Below are 26,089 nucleotides of genomic sequence, written 5' to 3' on the forward strand. Positions count from 1 at the left end.
ACCATTTCTTTCTTTCCTTCTTTTTCCTCCTTTATTGCCGCCTTTTATTCTTTTTTCTTTAATTCTTTCTTGTTCTTTCCCTTTCTAACTTTCATTCTTTTTTGCCTTCATAATTTATTTTTTTTACTTATTTCCATTTCCATTTTCTTTCCTTTTTTCTTTTTGTTTCTGTTTTTCTCTCTCCTCTCTCCTTTCTTTACTTGTTTCATTTTCTTTATCTCTGATTCTCTCTTGCCTGCTTTCATTTTTGCATTTTCATTCCTTATTTCCTACTCTTTCTTTCTTTACTTGTCTTCTTTCCTTTTCTATCTTTCCATCTTTTTATTTCTTCGTCTTTTTTCTTTCTTTCTTAACGTCCTTCCTTCTTAATTAAAGACAAGAGGCTTCCTGCCAGTGGCGGACTGACTTTTTTAGATCTGTGTTTGCGAAGTCCTTTTGATTTTACTAAAAGTATGTAAATAACATTGTTCCTTGTAGGGGTTTCAGCCAGACTTAATTCATTACTCTATGGTTGGTGTCATTGAGCTTTTCTCTTTCACCCAATCCAGCGTGCACTAAGGGACAATGTATCAGTCCACTTCAATGGCTGACTTCACTACAAGTTATGGCATGATCCCAAAATGTATTTTTAATATATATATATATATATATATATATATATATATATATATATATATATATATATATATATATATATATATATATATATATATATATATATATATATATATTTTATTTATTGAGGGCCGGGCATATTTCCAAACAATAACAATTTGCAAAAAAACATGACAAAACAAGAATTGCCAGAAGGCTGGTGGCAAACGCCAGACCGTTTGCCTTTGCCAGTGGTTGTTCTTGTTTTGCAACAAGCAATATTTTTCCTTTATGCCTAATCTCAGTTTACATGCACATTTTGTGGGCATTCCAGTATTGTTGCTTGGTGCCAGTTTTCCCAACAATGTGTACTGTGTGTATACAGTGATAATTTCTATAATACACTTGCCGAATTATGGATAATGAAGATTTTCAGGTTTCCTCTTGCCCAGCACAATTTGTTTAAATGACACACTTTCCTACTCAGTCCCTGACAAAGTGTACTGAATGGTTCTCGTTCATAATTTTTTTTGTATATTTTATGATTGGCTTGTAGTGTAATTAGGTACAAGTGTGGAAAATGCTTGTTGTTTGAATAACCAAATGTAACTAAGTGAATGTTCACTTAATTTGTATGGTCTTTTGCTGGCTGCTCTTGTCGCTCTACCGAGCAGAGGAGTATGTGCTGGGGTGCTCCCTCTTGAACTTTGTTTGGATTTTACATGTTTGCACTATATTAAATACAATACCCAAACATATGGGAGGGGAACGTTTGTTGTTATGCCTATGAGTGATATGTTATTTACTCTTGTGTACATTGCAAATTATTCCAGGCACAAATCTAACTTTAGCATAGCGAAGGCTTTGTCATTCGCATTCTCGGTGAACTTGGCTAGCTTGATAATTTGGCCATTCACTGAAGTTTTCACAGTGGAGGAATGTTAAAGGACATTTCAAATATCCCAATTGGGTATTTCTAACAAGTCCAAAATGCGTGGCACCTTATTTATGTTAGCATGTTATTTTGTTTATTAAGTTGCTGAAACTGAACTTTAAAAAGCACATTTGTATGGCGATCCTGTGCTGGCCATTTTCACAATTTTCTGATGTAGTTTAGAAAGCTTAGTAGAAGAGAGAGTTCAAATTTGCTACGAAAAAATAAAATTTGTTTCAAGACTATGTATAACTTTGGTCCTTCACTGGGAGCTTTGAATTGAGATTGCTCTTTGTCCTCAGGTGCGGAGTTCAGCCTAAGAGACCGAGCTGTAAGTTTAGACTTGTTGAAATGTTCTGTCCTCACCCCATATTCTAAATGATATGCCTGCTGCATTCTTTGTTTTATTGCGTTTGTTCATTTTTATTTCTGTAAAAGTAAATTATATTTTGTTTTTGTGCTACGTATCAAGTTCATGACTGACAGAAAACTCCATTATTTATTTTTTATTGTGCACAATACTAAGTGTTAATGAAAATAAACTCTCTCTGGTTGATGTTTTGGTTAAATAATTTCTTTACCCCATTCCTTTACATCATGTTTTCACAGGTACTCTGGAAGTTAGGCTTATGGGCTGTCGAGATATTCTGGATAATGTTCCTGGTCGATCAAAAGCCACCTCAGCTACCCTTCCCGGTTTGAGTCCAAGTGAATCTAGATCATCATTCATGAGTCGAACTAACAAGAATAAAAGTGGAAGCAGTCGAAACCTCCTGAAGGCAGATGATATTTCAAGTTCAGTAATTTCAGTTAATTCTTTTTAGCAATAATCCCGCTGCCTTTCCTGGCTGTGCAATATTGTCATTTGATTTCTATTATAAAGTGAAAAAAATAGTTCAGCAAAATATGTGGTGGCAGTTGTGAAAGGCTGGACCATCTAGCTTGTTCGAGAACAGAAATTATGTAGTGTGAAGTCTTAAATCTTTCAGTTCCTGAAAGAAAATGTAAAATGTTAATAAGGAATTGGTTTCACTGAGGAGTGGTTTGTGCTGTACTTGTGTGTGAGGTAGGAATTTGCGACCTTATAGGATTCAGCACAGTTAATGTAACCTTGTGATCTATACTACAAGACATTACGATTATACATAGAAAGATTGCAAATACCCTTGTACTTCTGACAACATAACTCATTCATGTAGTTAATGGGACAGAAATACTTTGCATCAGTAGATTTGCTCAAAACAAATCCTGTGTTAAAAGAACTATTTCTTCTGACCTTAAAGTGTTTGCTATCACAGGGTTAAACACTAGCATTTTGTTTTCCAAATCCTCTTATGCCTTTAAGCTGAGCTGTTATATTTTCCTTACAGATGAGGTCTGTGCTGTGTTGAAACTCGACAACACTGTTGTTGGTCAGACAAACTGGAAGCCTATTTCTAACCAGTCATGGGATCAAAAGTTTACACTGGAGCTGGACAGGGTGAGAAGAATATGTGGCACTGAATCATTTTCATTATCGGACATACATTTTTTTTAATTACATTTCTTGTTTCTTAAAAGTGCATCAATGTTACATATTTACATGGCAAGGAAAGCCTCACCAGTAGTTTAAATTCGTTTTCTCATTTATAACTCATTTGTACTCTTAAATCAAAGTACTCGCTGCTCTGTAGTGCCTGGAGTTATTGAAATGTAATGCTGAAAGGGGATTTTTCAGAGTTTTGAAATGCTCAGCCGATTTCGCACCTGTGACCTAGTAGTAAAACATTCAGGGGTGCGTCCATTTTATATCAATAGGTCCAGCATGCCTACATTTAGAACGATTTGACTATCCTGTCTTAGATCTTATGCATACCTCTCTATTGGCTATTACACATCTTGAAATAGAAGTTGAAAAGAAAGAACAGTAAAAATGTCTGTGCCTTGGGCTAAAGAAATCTTCACAAGTCTGTTTCAGCTTAATTTATGGCTTTGTAGAAATTAAATAAATGTTTTAGATTAGGTTACAAATGGGAACTAACTCCAAGCAGCTAATATTGTGGTTCTTAGCATGGAATAACTTGCCTCTGACAGTCTTCTTGTCTTTTCTCTTTATGCTCATGGATGAATGGCCCATGGCATATTTGTTCTTAATGAGGTGGTCATGGAACCGTGTACTTCCAAGATCAGAAGTGGAAAGCATTGCGACAATTTATTCACTCATTCCGGGTTGTATTAGCATGGGCTGTCAACCACAGCAATTGTGATGTAGGTATTGAAAGGTGACTCAATCTAGGAATAAATCATAAATGTTGTGCTGGGTGTGGGACTGAACCACAACAGTCAAACACAGCTAGGGCAGGCTTCCAAGCACGAGTCTGCATTGGCACCTGAAGAAATTCTTGCATACACACCTATGCAGACTACTGCTTCCAACACCTTCTGACCAATTACCTTCATTGCCAGCCCCTGCTGCTACTCCCTTGAATGTTTAAAACCTACATAGCCTAATGTGCAACCTTAGGAAAACCACATGCTATTCTGACTGCTGTAGTTGAAATGTAGACTCATTTCTCCACCAGATTGCTCGGATCACTGCTCACGTTTTCTGTAGCAACTGTTGGGTTTGGTTTTTTTGCACCAAATCTGGTGGCTTCCTTAAATTCTTGTATTCATATTTTACACCCACTTCGGCACCAAATCCTACACTGCCTACATATTTTCATATACTGCTGTGTCGCCATATTCGAAACCGTGCATACAGCATTCTTTTATCAGAGTCTTTGAAATAAATATTCCTTTGCACTTGTAGCCATTCTCTGTCTAGGTACTGATGTTGTCCCATACCAACTGTCCGAGACACAATTGAATAAACTCAGTGACTATAATATTACTATGGTGAACTTGTTTTTTTGTCTAAATATATTTTCTTCTGTTCTTGGTTGGAAAATAGGGTCACCTTGTCATTCATCAAGGTCCAGAAATAAGATACAGCATTAAGAAAATAACTGTTTCCTTGAGCAGCAAATTCTCCTCTGAAAATTCAATTGGTGAAGATAATTAAAATTTACTGAGGTGCTCTTGCTCCAATTCAAAACCAATGAATCTAAATTATTCAAGAAGAAATATACTTATGGAATTAAAGTGGCCTAAGTACCACAGTAGAACCTTAGAATTGGACATTGAACAGAATTCAAGGGTTAGTTCTTGTTCAGTACTACCAAAACAAATGCTAAGCTAATTGTTCATAGAGTTAATATCAATTTGTAAACAGTGAGTGGTTTGTATGTTTTTCCATTTCAAACTGAAGTTCATTTTGGAGCTGTGAGTTAGTTATTCTGAAAGGGAAAAGTAATTGGATAAATTAACTGAGACAGGTTGTCCACATGTGTCAGATCAACTGTGATTGTGTTGATGGTCTGTCTTTAAGCAGCAGAATAGACGTTTTTATAAAAGAGGCAACTAAGTGTAAACCATCAAGGCTGTTGTAGGAGTAATAGTTTTCTATTTGGGGCATCAAATCCAGAGTCTACTCTGAGTGTCATCCATTCTGGGGCAGGGATGGGTTTTTCTATAGAAAAACTTGGGCATAAGACATTAAACATAGTCATTCTGAAAGTTGCATCACTGAGAGCTTTCAGAGCAGCAAAGTGTGTCCTGTGACCGACAGCCTGCTTGTATATCAGTTTAAGATGGCACAAGACAAGTATTTAAAAAGAGTTTATCAAATGCATCATGATATGCACGATTCTGGGTGTCTTCCAAGAGGATTGTATTAATTGGGGAAATTCTGATCTCCAGCCTGGAAAAGGCGTTTCCTCTTTCATAGAGGGCAATGCAATCAGCCAGATGGGGACCACCTATTAGACAACAAAGAACTTATGAGACTTTTGAGACCTCAGGCATCCTGCAAAGAGACGATTAACCATGCCATACTCCGGGTGTGCTCTCTCTTCCTTTTCAAATAAATAAATAAATTAGTTGTAGGATTTTGTATTGTTGAATGAGCCTGCCTCAGCCTCGCTACCTTGGACCCAGCCTAGTGGGTGGGAGCATCCTACTACCTTTTCAGGCTGATCCTTCTTCAGCCTGCCCCATCCACCATATGCAAACTTCGGAGGATCTGTTGTGTGCATACTTAAGGGATCTGTACATCAGTGGCTTATGGGATCGATTGATTCATCTCTCTGCTTAAATATCTTGTAGCTGAAACCAACGTCCTGGCACTGAAAGCCTTCTTGGCAAATGTGAGATTCAAAGTAGTGATGATAAACATTGACAATGTGTTCCTGCTTTTTACATGAGAAAACAAGGAGGACCCCATCCAGCATCGCTCTTTATGCTATTCTCTAATTCTGATTGACCATAGCAGCTTCTCCCTGAGCAGAGCCCTTTTGTGCATCCAGCCCTAACCAACTTCAACACATGATTCCTTATGAGTTACATGTTCACTGTGGCTCTTCTACAGATACACTGGATGTCCTGGTGGTTGCAAAAGAAATTGAGATTCTGCTTTTGGCCTGTGCCAAAGGATTTGATTCCATCACTATGTCAATAGATTTCATGACCTTAGTTGGTCATTTGGCGGCCTTTCAGAACAGTGCTAGAGAGTGTCTTTACACGTCAAATGAGGCCATAAAAATAGGTTACGTCTGCCCCTGTTGGCTCTGATATGTTCCAATGTCCCTTTGGGACCTGAACCTGGTATTAGAGAGACTGATGCCCAATCACTTTGAACCACTGGCCTTTGTGACATGAAAATGCTTTACCAGAAGACTTTCATCTAAATTACCATAACCTCGTCCAAGTGGATAATTAAGCTGTAAATACTTCATATTTCAGGAGCATTCAGCATATTTCACCATACGTGGTGCTTCCGAGGACTCACCCCATCTTTGCTTCAAAGGGTGTGTCGGAAATATTTTTGAATGAGACTGCACTTGCAACATGCCTTCCATAGCCACATGCATTGTTGGCTGAAGATATACTACACAACTTGGATTTGAGGCACAATTAGGTTGAAGGTTTCTTCGTTTTTTACCGAGCACCTGCTCCTACTGCCTTACTCGTGTGCTTGAAACATATTCTCCTTGAGCAATGCAAAATGAAGTGTTTTTTTACTAGTCCAAAGTTACCCAACTTAGTCATTGCTTCCTCCCGCTCTAATTCGTGGTTGCATTGGAGTATATTCACACATTGAGAATTAGAAAGAGCTAGAATGTTACAGTAAAATAGTTACATTTATGGTGACTTATTGTTAGTCCTCAGGTTCTTTCCCATTATCAATATCCCCCCACCAACCCGTGCTCCAATGGCTAGAAAAACACACCGATTACCTCGTTTAGAAAGAACGGATTTGTACAAAGGGAAAGCCGGGTCTGATGGATTAGTGGACTAATGCGTCCACTGCAGGGGCCTGTGCTCGACTTCATGGTCACAGGTTAAAATCCCAGCATGTCCACTCAGCCTTTCATCCATCTGATGTCAATAAAATGAGTACCATTGAGTTGGGTAACAATAAACATCTGTTATTCAGCGCCAAGATGCCTACATTTCACAAATGCATGTTATGTTAAAAGTGGGCAATAATACATGTGTGTGATTCATTATGCATCTCTCTCATGGGGAAGTTTTTGCAACAATCTAGTACCTCAGCCTGGAGGTAGGGATACTTAAATGTGAATAATGGAAAAGAGCCTATTGACTAAGGGGCTGAATACTTGGTCTCGGCATTTTTTACCCTAACTCTCACTCTACCCAACCTCTTAAGCTGCTGCTTCCCGAACTGATATCCCTGTGGGCAGAAGCCGACATTTGTTGCTGGAACTAAGAAAATCCTCTTTGTTCCGGTGTCCCTTGTAATTCTGGTGGGGCCCAGCAACTCTTACCAGTCCTATCACAATTACAGGGAAGTAACGAGCCCTAGGAGTGACCGAACTACCGTAAATATTGCTTTATCCATTTAGTGCCCGAGTGTGACAAAAGTTTAATGAACACCTCAAACTATATTTTTCCATATGGTGCGCTTCCTGTTCGTGGCTGAAATTTGAATCGTTTTTGTGCCTATTCTTTCGGAAATGCAAATCTTGTTTAGTTGCATTTTTAGTGGGATTCCAAAATTCTGGGAGACTCGACAAAAGGGTCTTAGTGGAGACTTCTGCCAGATTAAATCGCAGTTAATTTCTTTAGGTGGTTTGTGCAGGTGATAGAAATTATTCAATAAACCTTAGTGCTATTTCAGATGCATCAAACAGCCCTTGGAAAAGAGTTTTATAAAATTAACGTTTTGGTGTACTATCTGGTCACCGCAAGAGTGTTCAGAAATTTGAGACAATTGTCTTTAGTGGTCACCATGAGTTAGGGCACTACTAAAGTTAACACTACTGCTGCCCCGCTACCCCTCCCAATCCCCCCCACCCTCCATATTTCTTCTTTTTATTGCACCATTTATTGTTGTGGTTCACCATTGCATTTCATCTGCATTAAAATCCTATTATACAATTTTATTTCAATAAAAAAATTACGACTCAAAAAAAGAAATCTACTGCTGCATCTTTACGTTGGGCGAGTAAAGCAAAAGAGACCCAATTGATGGACGGAATGCAGAACAAATCTAAACATTCTCCCCCCAGTCAAGAGATCTGGAATAAACCCATCATTCTTTTGCTCACCATGCCACCCCAGTTCAGACCTGGCCACATGCAAATCAGTCTTGACCCTGTGTCATGGGAACCGTCGAGCCCAAACTGCCAAACCAGGTCATCCCTGGACCGGAAATAAGCATCCTAGGACTGGTTTTGGGTTTACACCCTCATCAGCTAGGATAGCTTGAATCCAGTGGTACAGTGAGCCCGGGACCCACGTCTGGGCATACCTGGCATAGTTAGGGTGAGTAAGCAAAAGACACACAATTGATGGACGTTGGAGCATTCTTACAGTTAGAATCTACGAGTGTGCCATATAGACTGCTGTACACAAAGGTATAACATGCTAAACTGTTGGTATGAATTCACAGGCCTATCTTCACACACCGCATGGTGACAAAGAAGAATACATTACTAATCTGTAGCTACGAATTCTGTGCGGCTTTCGTGTGGCGCTTACCAATGTGCTCACCATAGCTTCTCTTATTAGCTTCCAGAACTAATCCTTCTTCGCTGGTGATCTGGTTCACGATTAGGAAAGGTCCATTATACCCTTGAGCGATGGTTGTGTAATGTAGTGTTGGCGTGGTAGAAGATGCAACATACTCATCTGCTACTACGTAATATATCCAGCTTGGAAATTCATAGCTGCATTTAACTTGTTCGTTTGCAATAATTAAACAAGCATTGGAAATGCAATAGGTCTCGCATTAGGAAAGTTTGAGCTATTGGTCTTATAAATGATTTTTTTTTTATTTATGTGTTGTTTTTTAAAATAGCGAAGTTAATAGCTTTGTCATTTACAATGCCAATAGTTATAACTTTCGCAAATGTGACACCTATAGCATTTGTAATGCAACATGTTTTGTATTTACGTGACTTAGATGTATTGATATTACAATTAACAATGGCTTTTAATTTTTTTAAATAATTAATACTTAAATAATTTATTTAATTTGTAATGTCAATAGCTTAAACTTTTGTAAATAACTTTCGTGAAGATTATGTTCAGTGTTTTTTATTGTGACGAAAATCCAAGAACAGAAGTGAAGTATTAACATATTTTCGTGATTTGTAATAAAGCTTGAAAGCTTGAAAACAGCTTGAAACATTGAAAGAACATATTTGAACCAGTGATGCTGTGGTTGCGCTGTGGTTGCGCTGAGTGATGCTGTGGTTGCGCTGAGTGATGCTGTGGTTGCGCTGAGTGATGCTGTGGGTGCGCTGAGTGATGCTGTGGTTGCGCTGAGTGATGCTGTGGTTGCGCTGAGTGATGCTGTGGTTGCGCTGAGTGATGCTGTGGTTGCGCTGAGTGATGCTGTGGTTGCGCTGAGTGATGCTGTGGTTGCGCTGAGTGATGCTGTGGTTGCGCTGAGTGATGCTGTGGTTGCGCTGAGTGATGCTGTGGTTGCGCTGAGTGATGCTGTGGTTGCGCTGAGTGATGCTGTGGTTGCGCTGAGTGATGCTGTGGTTGCGCTGAGTGATGCTGTGGTTGCGCTGAGTGATGCTGTGGTTGCGCTGAGTGATGCTGTGGTTGCGCTGAGTGATGCTGTGGTTGCGCTGAGTGATGCTGTGGTTGGGCTGAGTGATGCTGAGTGATGCTGGAGTGATGCCGAGTGATGATGTGGTGATGCCGAGTGATGATGTGGTGATGCCGAGTGATGATGTGGTGATGCCGAGTGATGATGTGGTGATGCCGAGTGATGATGTGGTGATGCCGAGTGATGATGTGGTGATGCCGAGTGATGATGTGGTGATGCAGAGTGATGATGTGGTGATGCAGAGTGATGATGTGGTGATGCAGAGTGAAGATGTGGTGATGCAGAGTGATGTGGTGATGCAGAGTGATGCAGAGTGTAAAAAGAGGGAGAGGGTAAATAGGGGGAGGGAGAGGAGAGAGAGAGGGGGAGAGGGTAAAAAGGGGGAGAGAGAGCGTGGGAGAGGAGGAGAGAGGGAGAGGAGAGAGGAGAGAGAGGAGGAGAGAGAGAGTGGGAGAGAGAGGAGAGAGGAGGGGGAGAGAGAGAGAGAGAGAGGGGAGGGAGAGGAGAGGGGGAGAGGAGAGGGGGAGAGAGGAGAGAGGAGGGAGAGAGAGAGGGGGAGAGAGGAGAGTGAGGGGGAGACGGGGAGAGAGAGAGAGGGGGAGACGGGGAGAGAAAGAGGGGGAGACGGGGAGAGAGAGGGGGAGACGGGGAGAGAAAGAGGGGGAGACGGGGAGAGAGAGAGGGGGAGACGGGGAGAGAGAGGGGGAGATGGGGAGAGAGAGAGGGGGAGTCTGGGAGAGAGAGAGGGGGAGACGGGGAGAGAGGAAAGTGAGGGAAAGGGAGAGAGGGAGGGTAAGAGAGGGGGACGAGAGCGAAGGACGGAGGGGAGGGGGAGGGGAGAGAAAGGAGAGCAGGGGGAAGGTAGAGAGGGAGAGAGGGGGAGAGAGGAGAGAGAGAGAAGGAGAGGGTGAGAGGAGAGAGGAAAATGAGGGAAAGGGAGAGAGGTAGACGGAGAGAGGGAGAGGGAGAGTGAGAGAGAGAGGGGAGATTGAGAGGCATTAGAAACGAGGGGCGACAGAAAATATTTATACCGGCGAACCTAAATGTAGATACAGTATGTACTCAAAGATCCAGAAGAGACAGGGCGGCGCTATACAAAAGTCCAGGGAGTATCTTTGTTTGCACAGCAACGTGGTCTGGGAACAAAATGAATTTGATTGGTCAAAACTTAAGCATGAACCTCTCAGGTGATGAAGTAAAGCACAAGTGACAAGGTGCAATGTTGATTTGGATTTATTGTTTGTCGTGTGGTAAGTCTAATTTCGGGTGAAGAAAATAGAAGCTTGAGAAACGAATCACTCTGTACCGGGCCAACAACTACGTGTGCGTTCCTCGTGTCCTGCTGCACTGAAAGGTGGCAATCCATCATTTGGAGCATTTTAAATGGCAAAAGGGGACATCCAGCATGCATCTGTCAATCAACCTCAATGTCATAAAGCACACACAACCACCAGGATGAGGTAGGTTAGAAAATGTGAGACAGCACCACCAAATTGGATGACAGTCATGTGATCTTCAGCATACTAACACCCACACAAGAGATTCATAGATTTTCTCAAAAGTGATGATTTTTTTCAAGCTATGAAATGACGTTGTCAAACGCCAATCAATACACAGTGACTTCAACGAGACAAGCAGCTACTTACCAAAGAGAAAACAGCTGCTGTAGTTATTTTGTCCAGGGGCATTTATTAAATAAAGCTGTTCACTTTCAGCTAAAGTGCCCTGGTGAATGGATCACGTGGTGTGGGCTGTCACAACAGTAATTGTGTCTGTTCCTGCATTGTTCATTTTCCTACTCTGCAGCCTTCTGAGATTGTGTGACTGGGTGTCTGCCTATGACAGACTCCTGTGACAGTGAATACATTTCCTGCAAGACAAAGTTCTTTGTGATTGAAACTTATGAGCGGGTCTATCACTGTGCTGCCTGTGGCGAGTGTAAACTACAATCAATTGGCACAGCTTAAAATAATATTTTTTAAAACATGATTTTATTATGCCAGTTTCAAAACAACTGGTAGTTTCATTTAACCTGCATTAACAGTAGCATTTTTGGAAGTCCTTTACTGTAGCGTTTATTCAAATAAATAAAAAACCAGCGGTAGGAGCTTTGGCAGGAGCGAATTCAGAAGCGAGCAGGGCGGCGCTACACGAATGTCCGGTGAGTATGTTTGTTTACACATCAGCGCGCGGCAGGGAGGGGTTTCTTCCCCTGAGTGACTGTGCAGGGATTAGTGACAGACTGAGTAATTTGCATTGAGCTGACAGAACTAGGAAGCTGTGCAGCATCATCAAAATATAAACAAAAAGTGCGATGGTAGTCGTGTTATTCCACTGTTGCACATGCATTAGAACGCTTGTGCATGCCAGCGGAATGAGGCATGTGCCATATTCTTTACTTTTTCATTTGTCGATCCTATCTGGCGGCCACGGCTTGTGTTGGTAAATAAAATGTCGATTTTCTGGTGCCAAAGCGTCAGTTACATTTAAAAACAAGATAAGAAGAAACAATGGCAGAAAGGATGGGGAGAAAGGAAAGTAAGGGAGAGAAAGGAGGAAAATAAGGAAAAGGAGAAAGCAGCTAAGAAGAATTGTGAGGGAGTTACATCAGCACGAGAAACAAGAGGTGGTGACGGGAAAATGGAATGAGATGGGATGGGAGCGGAAGAAGGAAGAGGAGACATGGTGTGGAGATAGAGAGGCGGAAAAGAGACACCAATATGAAGAAGGGATTAAGCGGGGATAAGGGAGGGATAGAAGCTGGACGGAGAGCGTCTGGGGAAGGGTAATTTATGGTGGAAAAAAGGAAATGAGTGATGGAGAGGTGGAGAAGAGAATACGAGGGGCTTAGATAAAGAAATAGGAGAGGCGAGGAGGAAGGGAAACTGGGGTAAGGAACAGCCGACGGAGGAGAAAAAACCATCAGGGGCAGAGGAAGGAAGAGAGATGAAAGTGACTGCAGAGGAAAGAGAGGGATGAAAGTGCGACAAGGTAGCCGGGGAGCAGCGCCGCCAGGCTGAAGGGATTAGGGGAGATGCGCTCCAGTGATGGAAGGAGCACAGACAGCTGTGAATGTCAGAGCCGCAGATACGGGCCCGGTATCTCCGCCACCATCAAAGACCCAGGTGTCCTTCTAGTCGAGCCTGGCGATAGCGGGCACGAGACGGAGCTTGGAGACCCGTGACGGGCGGAGAAATGTGGTGACGAACATTGAGAGACAGAGGCCGACGGAAGCAAAGATACCCAGGCAGGGCCGCACACTAAAAGGACTAAGAGACAGAGGCAAGCGGAGACAGGAAGGCTGTAACAGAGGAAGACAGAGTGAGAGAGTGACAAACATGCAGAAACGGAGGGAAAGACAGAGAGAGAGACAGGGAATGGTTGGCAGAGAGATGGCGACAGACAGAGGCAAAGAAAGAGCCAGACAAAGGCCGAATGAGATAAGCAGAGTCAGACAAGTACAACAGAGACAGAAACTAACGAACAGCCATAGAAAGATCTCAACAGCAACAGACTGAGGCAAAGACAGAGACAGGTAGTAACAGATTTGCAGATACAGAGTTGGCAGAGACCTACAGAGTCCGAGAAAGAAAGAGACTGGCAGGGGCATGGAGGCAGAGTTTAGAAGGAGGTAGATAACAAGACGGAGGGCATTGCTGTGGGGAGGGGGGAGGAGAAATGCGACACGGCCGCAGCAGGGGGCGGAGCGGGGAGAGCGGCGATGAGGGAGAGACACGTCCTGGCGGCCGTGAATAGTGTGAAGCAGCAGGGGCCTTTGAAGTGAAGCTAAGCTTCACTTCAAAGGTGTGGGAGGAGTGCGGCTGAGGGGAAGCTTGTGGGGCGGAGCGGGAAGAGCTGCTGGGGAACAGATGGCTGGCGATTTGATGCTGTGCACGCGCATTTTAGGTCAATGCGCTTGCGCATTGACCTAAAAGCGCACGGGCACAGCATCAAATCGCCAGCTAGGTAAACCTCTGTTTAAGCCCCTATAGTCTCGCTCCGCTCAGTGCGCATGCGCATTGAGAGGCGAGACCTAAAAAGAAGTTATTTACCTTGCAAATGAACTGCAAATAATCTAGTGCCGCTGAGGAACCGCATTCAAGAGTTTACTTGCGCACACAGCCCCAAACATGCCCAATTCCCTCCATTTTTAGAATTTATTATAATTTAGATCAAACAAAACTGCTGACAGAGCTCTTACTGCTGTGTGCTTTTAATGCATTTGCATACTGCACTTGATTTCATTGTGTGTCGTATATTCACTTCATTTTTAATCCACACGCTAGTAATGATCGAACGTGATAACCGTATTTTTGTGTTTGTTTTCTTCGAGTGTAGTGTAAAGTAGTACTTGTTACTTTCTCCGAGTGCATGTTCTAAAACTAATCATCGGGAATCTCCATTTATGTTTGAGAACAGTAAAAAATTGGTTTTAAAAACGTATTTCCATGATGTGTAAGCACTTTATAAAGTTCAACTGAAAATCTAACTTTAATGTATTTTTTTTCTTTCAGTCACGTGAGTTAGAAATTTCAGTGTATTGGAGGGACTGGAGGTCTCTGTGTGCTGTGAAATTCCTGCGGTTAGAAGACTTCTTAGATAACCAGCGACATGGGATGTGCCTTTACCTGGAACCACAGGGCACACTTTTCGCAGAGGTAAAAACACATAGGAATACACAAGTTACAATTATTTACTGCCAATTTTGTTAGCTTGTAATCTCCCTGAAACCTACTACAGGCACTTTTATATAATGCATCTGAGCGTTCGTTCAGCCGTTATAAATCGGCACTAATGCTTCCCAGTGACGTCTCATCTTACCTTTCTCGCTGTTTCTATAGATTTTAACTCGTACTTCCCATAGTTTGTGGCAAAGTTCTGCGGCCGTCCACGTTTGTCATTATCCTATTTTGCAGACTTGTAGAAATGCGTCTGCACCAATTTTAGGGCAGAACATGTAACGCTAAAAAGTGCCAAATGGGTTAAAAAGACATGTAGAATCTCTAATGTGGATTTGGAATATCACATAAACACATGTAACCGTCTATCTTTAAATATTTCCACTAAATAGCAGAACTTGGAAAACAGCTGTACAGTATATAAAGTATTCTTTCAAATACGACACATTAACAGAGGCTTTGTATTTGTTTGCTGTCGTCTACATACCGTGGCTTTCTCAAATGGCTGTTTAGGCTTCAGCGACCTTCTTCTCAAACATAAACCTACTGCCTCATTCGACCCGGTTCTTGGACTGCTATATAGAAATGCTGAGTAAATATCGGGACTATCTTTGAAATAAAATAGTTCCTTCAAAAGGAGTAAAGGCTTCCTTGGCCCCACGGACAGCTCAGCCCCATAAAATCATTAGATTACACAGCTCTCTGGAGCTGGTGCACCAACCTACCCAGAAATCTAACGATTTTAGAAAGCGTTTGCTAAGGGTTGTACAAATAAACTGCTACACAAATTCCTGGGATCAGGGCGGGTAGAGAGGTCCTCGATCTTGTGGTTTAGAAAGGACACATCCTTCCTAATTGATATACTCATAACCAATAAGAATGTCCATTCAAAAAGTACTGTTCCTGGGTGTGGATGGTGAGTCTCTCAAGTAAGATTTACTGAGAGGATCTGATATATGGCCGACCTGTTACGTGTGGGAAGGGAAAGAGTCTCTTTTCTTTTTATGACCCTCACTCACTCTAGTGGTGACATGCTTCATCATTGGGCTCTCCTCAACTCCTAAAGGTCGGGGTGGGCTCAACCATCTTCCAGAGAGCACTTAAAGATAAGATGTATGGGGGCGTACCATTAAAGATAAAATTCTTCGCCCACTCCTAAAGAATTCTTTATTAGTGGCGTGGGAGGGAAGGTTAAAAAATATACTACAATCTGGTATCAGGATGTTATGGTCCTATGACCCTAGAATAAGCACCACCATATTTCAGCCCTCCTTAGCTGGCCTAAATAAGATCTGTACTTTCGTTGGGGTGGGACGTAAAGAGGTTACTTCACCCAGAGACGTGAGTGCACACACTCTATTTGCCTAGGGCACTTCTAAGTGTAAAAATTTGGAACAAGCTTAATACTTGCCACCGGTTTTGGATGAGGGATTACCTATATATAGACAGAGAGATGTAATACACACTCATTATTATGTACATTTTGACCAATGTTGTTAACATTAAATTACCATCTTCACACGGTTCCCCTTGGAGCCATTGTTATGACCGGGCCAGGGTATCATTCACCCCACCAACATTTTGTTAAAATCATGCTGCTCTGGTATAGTCATACGTTTTTCGCACTTGGTATGTGCACTACTACTGTGACTTTCACAAGTGCTATGGGTTGTACATGCATGCATTATTTCATTCACAGTAAACTTGCATATTTACCATCGATTCACCTTCTCACACTCATTCAAATCCACACCAAGTTCTTACGGTTTTAAGGTTTTTTTTGGCACTCACCCCATGAACTCAGGGCTTATGATTCCCAAAGGAGGGCAGGATGGTGGCCTTGTAGTCACACACTGTAGATAACAAAGTTCTGATGATATCGTTGTTAGGTCATTTTTAAATTAAAGAGGAACGAAAGATGGAGAGAACGCAATCGAGCACCTTGGCCTCCTTCAGGCATCTCGAGCGGCCTCTCGATTAAAAGGGACAGGAGTCACTTACTTCGTCAAAGGTCCTGCCCTGCTGAAACCTACTTGTTGTTGAGCTTGTGCAAATGCTTTGTGCCGGTGCTGTCGTTAAGTTCTGTTCCTTGTGCGCTTCAGGGAAACCCCGTGGAAGAGCTTGACACGCCCATTTCGCGGAATGTATCTGCACACGCATAATGTGGCCCTAGTGCGAGGGAAGGGGAAGGGGTGCATGCTGAGGGATAGAGACACTGCAGCAGCAGGCAGGGTGTATGCATGTTGTCTGTGCAGTGTGAGAGCAGAAACGCCCAGGAATAACTTGGGATCTACCGGATGCTGTGGCACCCGCTGACCGCCCCTATCACACATCTGGAGTCCTGCTCCCTGTGTGTCAGATTGTGGCTTTTTCTAGCAGTTGGAAGCTGTAAAGGCACGCTGTGCAGATGTTTGTAAGGTGTGACGTGTGAGAGATCGCATGCAATGGTGCTTTCTGCAGGCAATGATCATGCCCATATTATAGAAATCAACAGTAAAACCGGCCCAGGAGAATATAAACTTGCCATCTTGCGTGAGGGGCCAGTGGCTTGCCCTCACAGGACTCTTGCATTGGAGGGGGAGCCTATTTAAGCGAGCTGCCTTCCGTAGTCAGGTAGACTTATTTGCCTGCTACGCGACGCATGCCGCTATTACCTGCTGCTTTTAAATATTTTAATAACCTGTTGGTTTAATGTGTTTAGTATTACTGGCACTACTCTTTGCTTTATTTTGCTCGCGCTCGCGCTGTTTAGCGCTAGAACGCCGTCGCTCTCTTCTTGTGCGTGGGGCTCTTCTGTTAGGACTTACCCGCACTTTAATTGGTTGGCACCCACACTTGCTGGGATAGAGGGATAGCTGGGGGGCTCTTTAGGAACTCGCCGCTTTTGGCCGCCATATTGGGTTGGGTCACGAAGGTTAATAACATCTTTGGGCGCCATCTTGCGTGAGGGGCCAGTGGCTTGCCCTCACAGGAATCTCGTGATATCTCAGTATATAAGATGGCCTCCTCCTTAGCGCGCAGCGTTGGCGCGCAGCGGGCGCGAAGTAGGCGCGCCGGAGGTGCGCCAGAGGTAAGCCCGTTTGCGCCCGTTCGCGCTACGGGCGCGCCTAGGGCCGACCATTCTGGTTCATCACCTAGCCCACGTATAGTATTTACTAGGGCTGATCTTTTGCAGCTCAGACCCCAGCAGGCCGATTCCACGGTCATACCAGAGCAACTACTTTGTGGTCTACTGAATGTCCGCTCCCTCTGTAAGCACCACGTGGAGATCGTTTTTCTTCGGGCGGACTGCGAGGTAGAACTGGGTCTGGCATGCCCTCAGGGCTATAAAATCAGGCACACCCCTCGGTTGAAGAACAGAGGTGGTGGTATAGGCTTCATCTTTCGGGAAACCCTAGCTCTCTCGCAGCTCCAGATTAAGGAGGTGTCGGGTTTCGAGCTTATGGGTTTTTCCCTTAAGGGGCAGGAGGAAACGATTTATTCAGGGGTGCTGTGTTATAGACCCCGGGCAATACCCCTTCCACCCTACCGGACTTTATTGATCTCATTTATGATCTTTCCAACTCCCATAATAGATTGATAGTTCTGGGAGACTTTAATCTATGGCCCAATGGGCCCTTAGACTCTGCCTATCACGAGCTGTGTCAGGCCTGTTATAACATTCAGCTGCAGCAGCTGGTCCTTTCTGCGACTCACCAGAGAGGTCATGCTCTGGACTTGGTGTTTGCCGATGCCCAGCATGTAGTGGTGAACGACATCAGGCCTCAATGCTGGACGGATCATGCGTTGGTTTTATTCCATCTCTGCCTACCTGCAGTCCTGGGTGACACAGGGCAGAACAACATCAAAATGGGCAGACTTTTAAAGTCTCCGGTTCTGCCTACCCTTCTTCCTGGAGGGTTTGTACTTGGAAATGATGTCGATAAAAGCTATGTTAGTCTCTGTCTGCAGATCTCCGAATCTCTGGATAAGGCAGCTCCACTGCGTCGATCAAGAAACAGACAGAATCGTGCTACGCCTTGGTATACCCCTGACCTCTTGCAGCTAAGGTTGAGATGCAGGCGGGCTGAGAGGGCATGGAGGAGACACTACTCAGATGTAGAAAAAACTATTTTTAGATCGACTCTACAGGAATACAAAGCACAGATAAAGTGTGCTAAGGCAGTATACCTGGAGGATACGCTAAACCAGGCGACCAATAAATCACAGTCCCTATTTAAGATTGTGAACGACCTTTCCCACCCGGTTGGTGCCATGAATACTATTCCTATCTCACAGGCTCTGTGTGACTCTCTGGCATCCACCTTTCAGGATAAGATTGCCACGATTTTGAGTGGACTTGCAAAGGAGGCTCTGTCTTCCTCGATCCCCTTGGACAATGTACCTCAGCTGAGCCGTTTCCCTTCTAGCCCGGGAGCTCCGGAAGAACCTTCCAGTCGACCCCCGCCGTGGCACTCTCCCCTCGGTGTGGGAGCTCCGGAAGAGCCTTTCAGTCGACCCCGGGAGAGTCGTGGACATCTTGGTTTGTGAGTTCCGGAAGTGCTTTCCAGTCGACCCCAGCTGAGCCGTCCTTTTTCTAGCCCGGGAGCTCCGGATGAATCTTCCAGTCGACCCCCGCCGTGGTACTCTTTCCTCGGTGTGGGAGCTCCGGAAGAGCCTTCCAGTCGACCCCGAGAGAGTCATCGGCCCCTCAGCTTGGGAGCTCCGGAGGTACCTCTCGGCTCTCTCCAACGGGATGATCTTTTCCCTGGCCTGGCAACTGTGGGAGTACCATCTACTCATCCCCTGCTGAGCCGCCCTCTTTTTATCGGGGTGGCCGCTGAGGAACTCTCTAACCATTCTGCGCGGAATGGTCTCCCTTCAAGTTCGAGAACCCTGGATGAATCTTCTAACCATCCTCAGTTGAGCTGCTTCTCCTTGCCTTCTTTTGAGGAGTTCTGTAAACTGGCACTGACTGTATCATCGGGTTCTCCGTTGGACCCTATTCCGCACAGGATCTGGAAAGCGTTCCAGGATGAACTCTTCCACCCCTTGTATTCCATCTGCCAGCAGTCGCTTGCTACTGCGACCGTTCCGGAGAGCTGGAAGTTAGCGGTGGTTTCCCCCCTTCTGAAAAAACCCACACTCGATCCTACCTGTCTGTCAAATTACAGGCCGATCTCTCTGCTCCCTTTTCCGGTTAAGATCCTGGAGAAGTTGGTTACCCGCTCCCTCTCTAGTTTTCTTGAGGAAAAGGCATGGTTGGATGTGGCCCAGTTTGGGTTCCGACCAGCGCACGGGACAGAATCGGCGCTGGTGGCCGTGTTAGACAATCTTCGTTCGCGGGTCGACACAGGTCGGGCAGCATTTTTAATGCTGCTCGACATGTCGGCCGCGTTCGACACGGTCAGCCACTGCACCCTCATTGAGAGACTGGAGGAGAGCGGAGTTACGGGGCTGGCCAGAGACTGGTTAGTCTCCTATCTTAACAACAGACAGCAGGTAGTGGCTTTGCCACCTTTTATGTCGGATGTGCGGAAAGTTGGGCAGGGGGTACCTCAGGGCTCGGCCATCAGCCCTATATTATTTAATCTGTACCTCCGCCCATTGATCCAACTGATAAAATCTTTTGGTATCTCGGTGTTTAATTACGCCGATGATACCCAACTGGTTTTTTCTCTGGAGGGTAAAGACGCTGTCTCCTTAGAGACTTTCCATCGGTGCCTGACTGCTACATCGAACTGGCTGCGTTCTAATTCCCTTCAGTTTAATGGATCCAAGACGGAGGTACTCTACTGTTCCAATGATCGTGTACCACGTGCCCTCCCTGATGATTTTTGGCCTTCTTCCTTTTCCGAAACAGTAACAGCTGCAGAGTCTGCTCGAAATCTGGGGGTCCTGTTTGGCCCCAATCTTCAATTGGATCTTTTCGTAAACAAGACCGTGGCAACTTGTATGATGCTGCTTCGGATGTTGCGGAAGGTCCTACCACTTCTCCCAGCCCAGGCTAGGCCAGAAGTAGTGCGGTGTCTGATCCTGAGCAGATTAGACTACTGCAACGCACTGCTTCTGGAGGCGCCTAGAATGCTGGTGGGCAGGCTGCAGCGGGTTCAGAATATGGCCGCCACGCTGGCACTTTCTTGTCCGCGTGCTGCGTCATCTACCTCGGCACTACAGGATCTACACTGGTTGCCGATTCATCAGCGGATCCTTTTTAAAGCATCCTGTCTGGTTTTTAGAGCTTTACACAGGCAGGGCCCAGTATTACTACAGAACCTTTTTTCCTGGTACACTACATCTCGGAGCCTTCGCTCCTCGTCTGCGTACTTGGTGTCGGTCCCTAGAGTTCAAAGGGTAAGGATGGGAGGGCGGTCGTTTAGCTTTGCGGCCGCCAGACTTTGGAACTCCCTCACGCTCCCGTTAAGAAGCCAGGGTGAATTTTCAGCTTTTTTTTTTTTTAATTGTTTTTATTGTTGCTACAAGACATATAAAGTAGCATGAGCAATCATTCGTCAGGGTAGCGTCAACATTCAGCCACTCCCAACCGCTAATGCAACCGTTTTAATTTGTATGGAACTTTCAACTTTTATGGTTATAGATTGGAATCATAGCACTATGCAATATACATATTAATACATTCAGTCATGGTAGTATAGCGAGTAAAGTTCTGTATGTCACAGTTCGTATATCCATTGTTTATGCTGGAAAAGCCCTGGAATCTTGGAGCAATCCCTAACCAGTACCTCCCCGCCCCCTCTAGCTACCCACATCCACCTCATCCTCCTCCTCTGAACTATCTAATTCTTCCTCTTCGGGCAGCGGCTCACACAGATCTCCTCTATATGCGTTCCAAGGTGTCCATATTCTATTCCATTTACGTGGGTTAGCTCTCTGCTGATACACCTCCCTTTCTGTCACCATGAGCATATCCATGTTCTTGCACCACTGCGCTAAGGTTGGTGTTTCCGATGCCCCCCATTTTTGCGCTATATCTCGCTTTGCCACCATCATTCCAATAACCACCCACTGCCGTCCTTGCGATGTCAGGTCGGTTGGACCCCACACATTCAATAGACATACTCTAGGATCAGGCGTGATGGACAGTTGTAGAGTTTGGGCCATAGTGCGTGTTACACGCCGCCAATAGTCCACCATGCTGGGGCAGGACCACAGCGTATGAAACAGTGTACCCTCCTCCCCACAGTTTCTCAAGCAATAAGGGTGATCTGCCCTCTGTATTTTATGGAGGGTGGTGCGCGTGTAATATATCCGGTGTAATATTTTAAATTGCACTATCCGAAATCTCGTTGAGATACCAGCTTCTCTGGGTGACGCCAGTGCTGCATTCCAGTTTGTCTCATCCATCTCCCCCAATTCCTCCTCCCATTTCTCTTTCAGTTTCTGCAGTGGGTCAGGTAGATTGTTTATCAATTTGCGGTAGGTGAGAGAAGTGGCGCTGGCTTCCATAAAGTCTGTGAGTAGGCGGTCTTCTAGCGGAGCAGATTCTGGGACCCTAGTTCCTGGTGCAATTGCATTCATTAACGCATGCCTAATCTGTATGTAACGGTATGTTTCAGTAATGCCCAGGTCATACTGTTCCCTCAGGGTCTCAAATGGAACCACCCCATCCTTTGTCCACATATCACCTACAGTGGATATCCCAATATTATCCCATTGGGTGAATCCTTTACTGTGTCTTAGATTACCCAGGGCCTTGGAGTCCCACAAGGGCGTGAGCTGTGTTATCACACCCTCCCATTTCAGCCGCGTCTGCGCTTTATGCCATAGCAACGCTGTGTGTCTAGTCGGGCCAGTCAGTGTCGTCACCAGTCTTTTGTTGTAGAGTGGGGCCAGGAGGGTGTTAGTTCCCAGCTGTCTCCTGTCCGCTAAAACGCCGGATCATCCTGTGGTGCATGCATCCATTGGTTGATCACCTTGAGGTGAGCCGCCCAGTAGTATAATTCCAGGTTGGGGAGTGCTATTCCCCGACTATACCAGTCCCTGACCATTTTCGCCTGTGCAACTCTAGCTGGCCGGTTCCCCCATAGTAGGCCCGACATTTGACTTGCTACCTGTCTGAAAAACGACGAAGGGACCATCGCCGGCGTGTTTTCCAAGACATACAGGAAACGGGGCAGCGCCAACATCTGAAATAGTGCCGCTCTGCCCAACAGCGTTAGTGGGAGGGTCTTCCAGTGTTTGACATCTGTTTTCAACCTTTCGAGCAGTGGCCTGAGATTCAGGTCCTGAAAGGTCGTGTGGTTCCTCGTGATTTGGATCCCCAAATATCGGAAGGAAGCGGTCTCAAATTAGTGGGCAGCCCTCCTCAAGATTAGGTGGCGCTCCATGCAGCATGTAGACCACCGATTTCTACCAGTTAATTGTATAACCTGAGGCTATCCCGTGTCTCTCACACAGCGCTAGTAGCACTGGAATTCCCCTTTCCAGGTCCGTTGGTTATATTAACATATCGTCGGCATATAGCGACACTCTGTCCTCCTAACCATCTCCCCAGTCGATGCCCCGCAGTAGTCCTGTGGATCTGATGATAGTGGCCAACGGCTCCAGCACCAAGGCGAACAGTAGCGGCGAGAGCGGGCAGCCTTGTCTCGTACCCCGTGCTAGCGGTATTTCTCTTGAAATGTGGCCGTTTGCCGCCACTCGCGCCACTGGGTTACTATACAATAACTTAATCCACGCTATGAATTTTGGGCCGAAACCCATATGAGCCAGTACCGCGAAGAGCTAACGCCATTCCACCAAGTCAAACGCCATTTTGGCGTCAAGCGAGAGGACAGCTGCCGGCTCCGTCAATAATGGAGCTCGTGCCATCACACCATGTAGTCGTCTAAGGTTCATCGCCATACTCCTGTGCGGCATAAACCCCGACTGATCTGGATGTATTAGGTGCGCTAGATGAGGCAGTAATCTGTTGGCCAATAGTTTCGCCAAAATTTTGCTTTCAGCGTTAAGGAGGGAAATTGGACAGTATGAGCCGCAGTCCTCCGGCGGTTTGCCGGGTTTCGGGATCGCCACTATGGTAGCCGCACATTGGTCAGGCGGCAGCTGTCCCCGGTCCAGACTGTCAGTAAACATATTGAGTAGGGGCGTACCGAGTGTTTCCGACATGGTTTTGTACCACTCAACCGGTATCCCATTGGGGCCCAGTGCTTTCCCCGAGTGTAGTGCCGCAATGGCCGTTTGTAGTTCCTCAACGGTCAGGTCCATCTCCAGCTCTTCCACCCTGTCTCGTGACAAGGTGCGGGTGGGGTTCCCCACGAGAGCCGTCTCCGTCATCTCTCGCGTGACTTCCATCTCAGGGGAATATACCCTCTGGAAGTGGTCTGCCAACAGTTCCACTATCCGTGATGGACGGGTCTGTAGTACACCCGCAGGGTCCCTCAGCTGTAGTATATTTCTTTGTCCTCTCTGTTTTTTTTCTAACCATGCCAGGAGCTTGTTAGCTTTATCCCCGACATCATACACCCTGTGCGCTGTGGTCGCTATATTTCCTATCACTTTACGGCGTATAAAATTGGTATGACGCAGCTGACACATCCGGAGCGCGTGCAGCGTGTCACTAGACGGATTAGCCATATGGGCCCCGTTAGCCCTGGCGAGTTTATCCTCTAAATCTTTTAATTCCTGCCTTTGGGTGTGCTTGTACAGAGCGATGGTGGATATGGCTTGCCCTCGAAGTACCGTCTTGTAAGCTTCCCACAAGACTGAGGGGGATGAAACTGAACCGACGTTCTCTGCGAGGTAGCACCTCGTTGCATTTTTCAGAGCTTTAGTCACCAGTGGCACCTTAAGGTATCCTGGGTATATCGGGTATATACGTCGTCGGGTCCGCTCCTGGTTGGAGAGGACCAGCGTCAATGGGGAATGATCCGAGACACCCCTAGGTTTAATTTGAACGTCGTTTATGGTAAGGGGGCCATCACCCAGTGTTAGAAAGTAGTCAATGCGCGACAGACTGTCATGGACCGCCGAGTGGTATGTGTATTGTTGGTCGTCCGGGTGTAGCTGCCTCCAGATGTCCACCAGACCCTGTGCTTCTAGAAAGCCAGTCATCCGGGATGGCCCGGAAGTCTGTGCACGCGCTGGGAATCTGTCTAGTGTGTTGTGTGCCACCGCATTAAAGTCCCCACCTAAGATAAGATCTCCTTCAGGGAGGTCAAGCAGGAACTTCCCCAGTTCCAGGAGAGCGATTGCGTGAAGCGCCGGTGGGATATACACCGAGACCACATTCAGTGACCTCCCTTCCCACTGCCCATGCATCGCCGCAAAGCGTCCCTGAGTGTCTACCTTCGTGGACTGGACTATGTATTTAGAAGACCGGTGCATTAGGATCCCCGTACCCCGGGACCCTCTAGTGAATTCGGAGTGAACAATCATATGGTAACCTAGTCTATCTAGCGCCTGTGTTGCTGTGCCCACCAAATGCGTTTCTTGTAGTAGGACCAGGGCCGGATTTGACCTTCTTATGCTATGCAGTACCAAGCCTCGCTTGACCTTGTCTCCCAGTCCCCTCACATTCCAAGACATGAGTTGCAACGGTGTCATGGGCCCCGTGTCAGATCCCCCCCCTCCCCACGTCAACTTGTGTAGTGTGTGCCATAACTTCTGTGGTTGACCGTAAATGTTTGCCATATACTACGCGCAAGTTCCATGTTCTTCCAATCTAGACCAGTGCAACTAACAAAAAATTGCCTAAACTCCCAATCCCCAACTCCCCCCCCCCCTCCCTGCCCCCCTGCTAGATGGACGTAGAACTGCCCGCCCCCCCAACTCAGCAGAGTGCCTGACCCAATCCCAAAACACAGTACTTGCTCGCTGGGGTGAAAGACTCTCCGGAGTCGGCGGCCTCCCTCCTTGGCCACGGAGGACCTCTGCCCAGTGTCCTTGGCGGCGCTTCTATTCAGCTTTGCAGTCAGCCTATAGCGGCCACAGCAGGAAGTCATTGTTCTTCATTTTCTTCCGTTTCTAGTAAGTCGGTCAGAGGTGAGTGTAGTCCCGCTTCTCCTCCTGATGCCTGTGAGCTCGGACGGGCTCCATTGGTGCGGTATTTGTTCGGTCTGTTAGAGCGGCGAGGTTGCCCCGTTGTTCTCCAACCTTCCATCCAGTCCCGTGCTGCCTCCGGTGAGTCAAAGAACCACGTTTTATTGTCTGCTACCACCCTCAGTTTGGCTGGAAAGAGCATGGAATACTGAATCTCTCTTGCCCTCAGTTCCTTTTTGACCTCAAAGAATGTCCTCCTTCTGCGGGCAACTTCCGCCGTGTAATCAGGAAAGAACGCCAGGGTGGAGTTCTGGAGTTTGACGGGGGGCGAGGTCCTTGCTGCTTGTAGGATCACATCTCTGTCTCTAAAATTAAAGAGTCGAGCAATGATCGGTCTGGGGTTAGCGCCCGTTTTCGGGCGACCCCCCCGGGACTCGGTGCGCCCTTTCCACAGTGAAAAAGTCAGAGAGACCTTTAGGCTTCAAGTGTTGTTTGATCAGCTCCTCCACGTACAGGTCCATCGCTCTCGTGTCTTCCGATTCCGGAACCCCTATTATGCGGATGTTATTCCGTCTCGAGCGCCCCTCCTGATCGTCCAGCTTGTCACGCAGGTCTTTGTTTTCCCTCGAGATCCGTTCCATGCTTATCTCCAGTTCTGAGACATCCTCCACCAATGACTTGGTCACCACCTCCATTGCGTTCACTTTCTCAGACATTTTGTGAAAGTCCGCCCTTATT

General features: G+C 45.7%; 1 protein-coding gene across 2 annotated transcripts in view; it reads left to right on the forward strand.

The window, feature by feature from the left end:
- The window catches only part of PKN2 (protein kinase N2), a 454,984-nt gene that overhangs the window by 217,746 nt on the left and 211,149 nt on the right, over positions 1 to 26,089 (forward strand). For both annotated transcript variants that reach the window (XM_078645957.1, XM_078645968.1), the window contains exons 7-9: positions 2,138 to 2,323; positions 2,899 to 3,008; positions 14,207 to 14,350. In XM_078645957.1, coding sequence (XP_078502083.1) covers positions 2,138 to 2,323; positions 2,899 to 3,008; positions 14,207 to 14,350 — 440 coding nt within the window. The remainder of the gene's footprint in view (positions 1 to 2,137; positions 2,324 to 2,898; positions 3,009 to 14,206; positions 14,351 to 26,089) is intronic.

Source organism: Lissotriton helveticus, chromosome 1_1 (assembly GCF_964261635.1).
Source record: "Lissotriton helveticus chromosome 1_1, aLisHel1.1, whole genome shotgun sequence".
Taxonomy (NCBI): domain Eukaryota; kingdom Metazoa; phylum Chordata; class Amphibia; order Caudata; family Salamandridae; genus Lissotriton; species Lissotriton helveticus.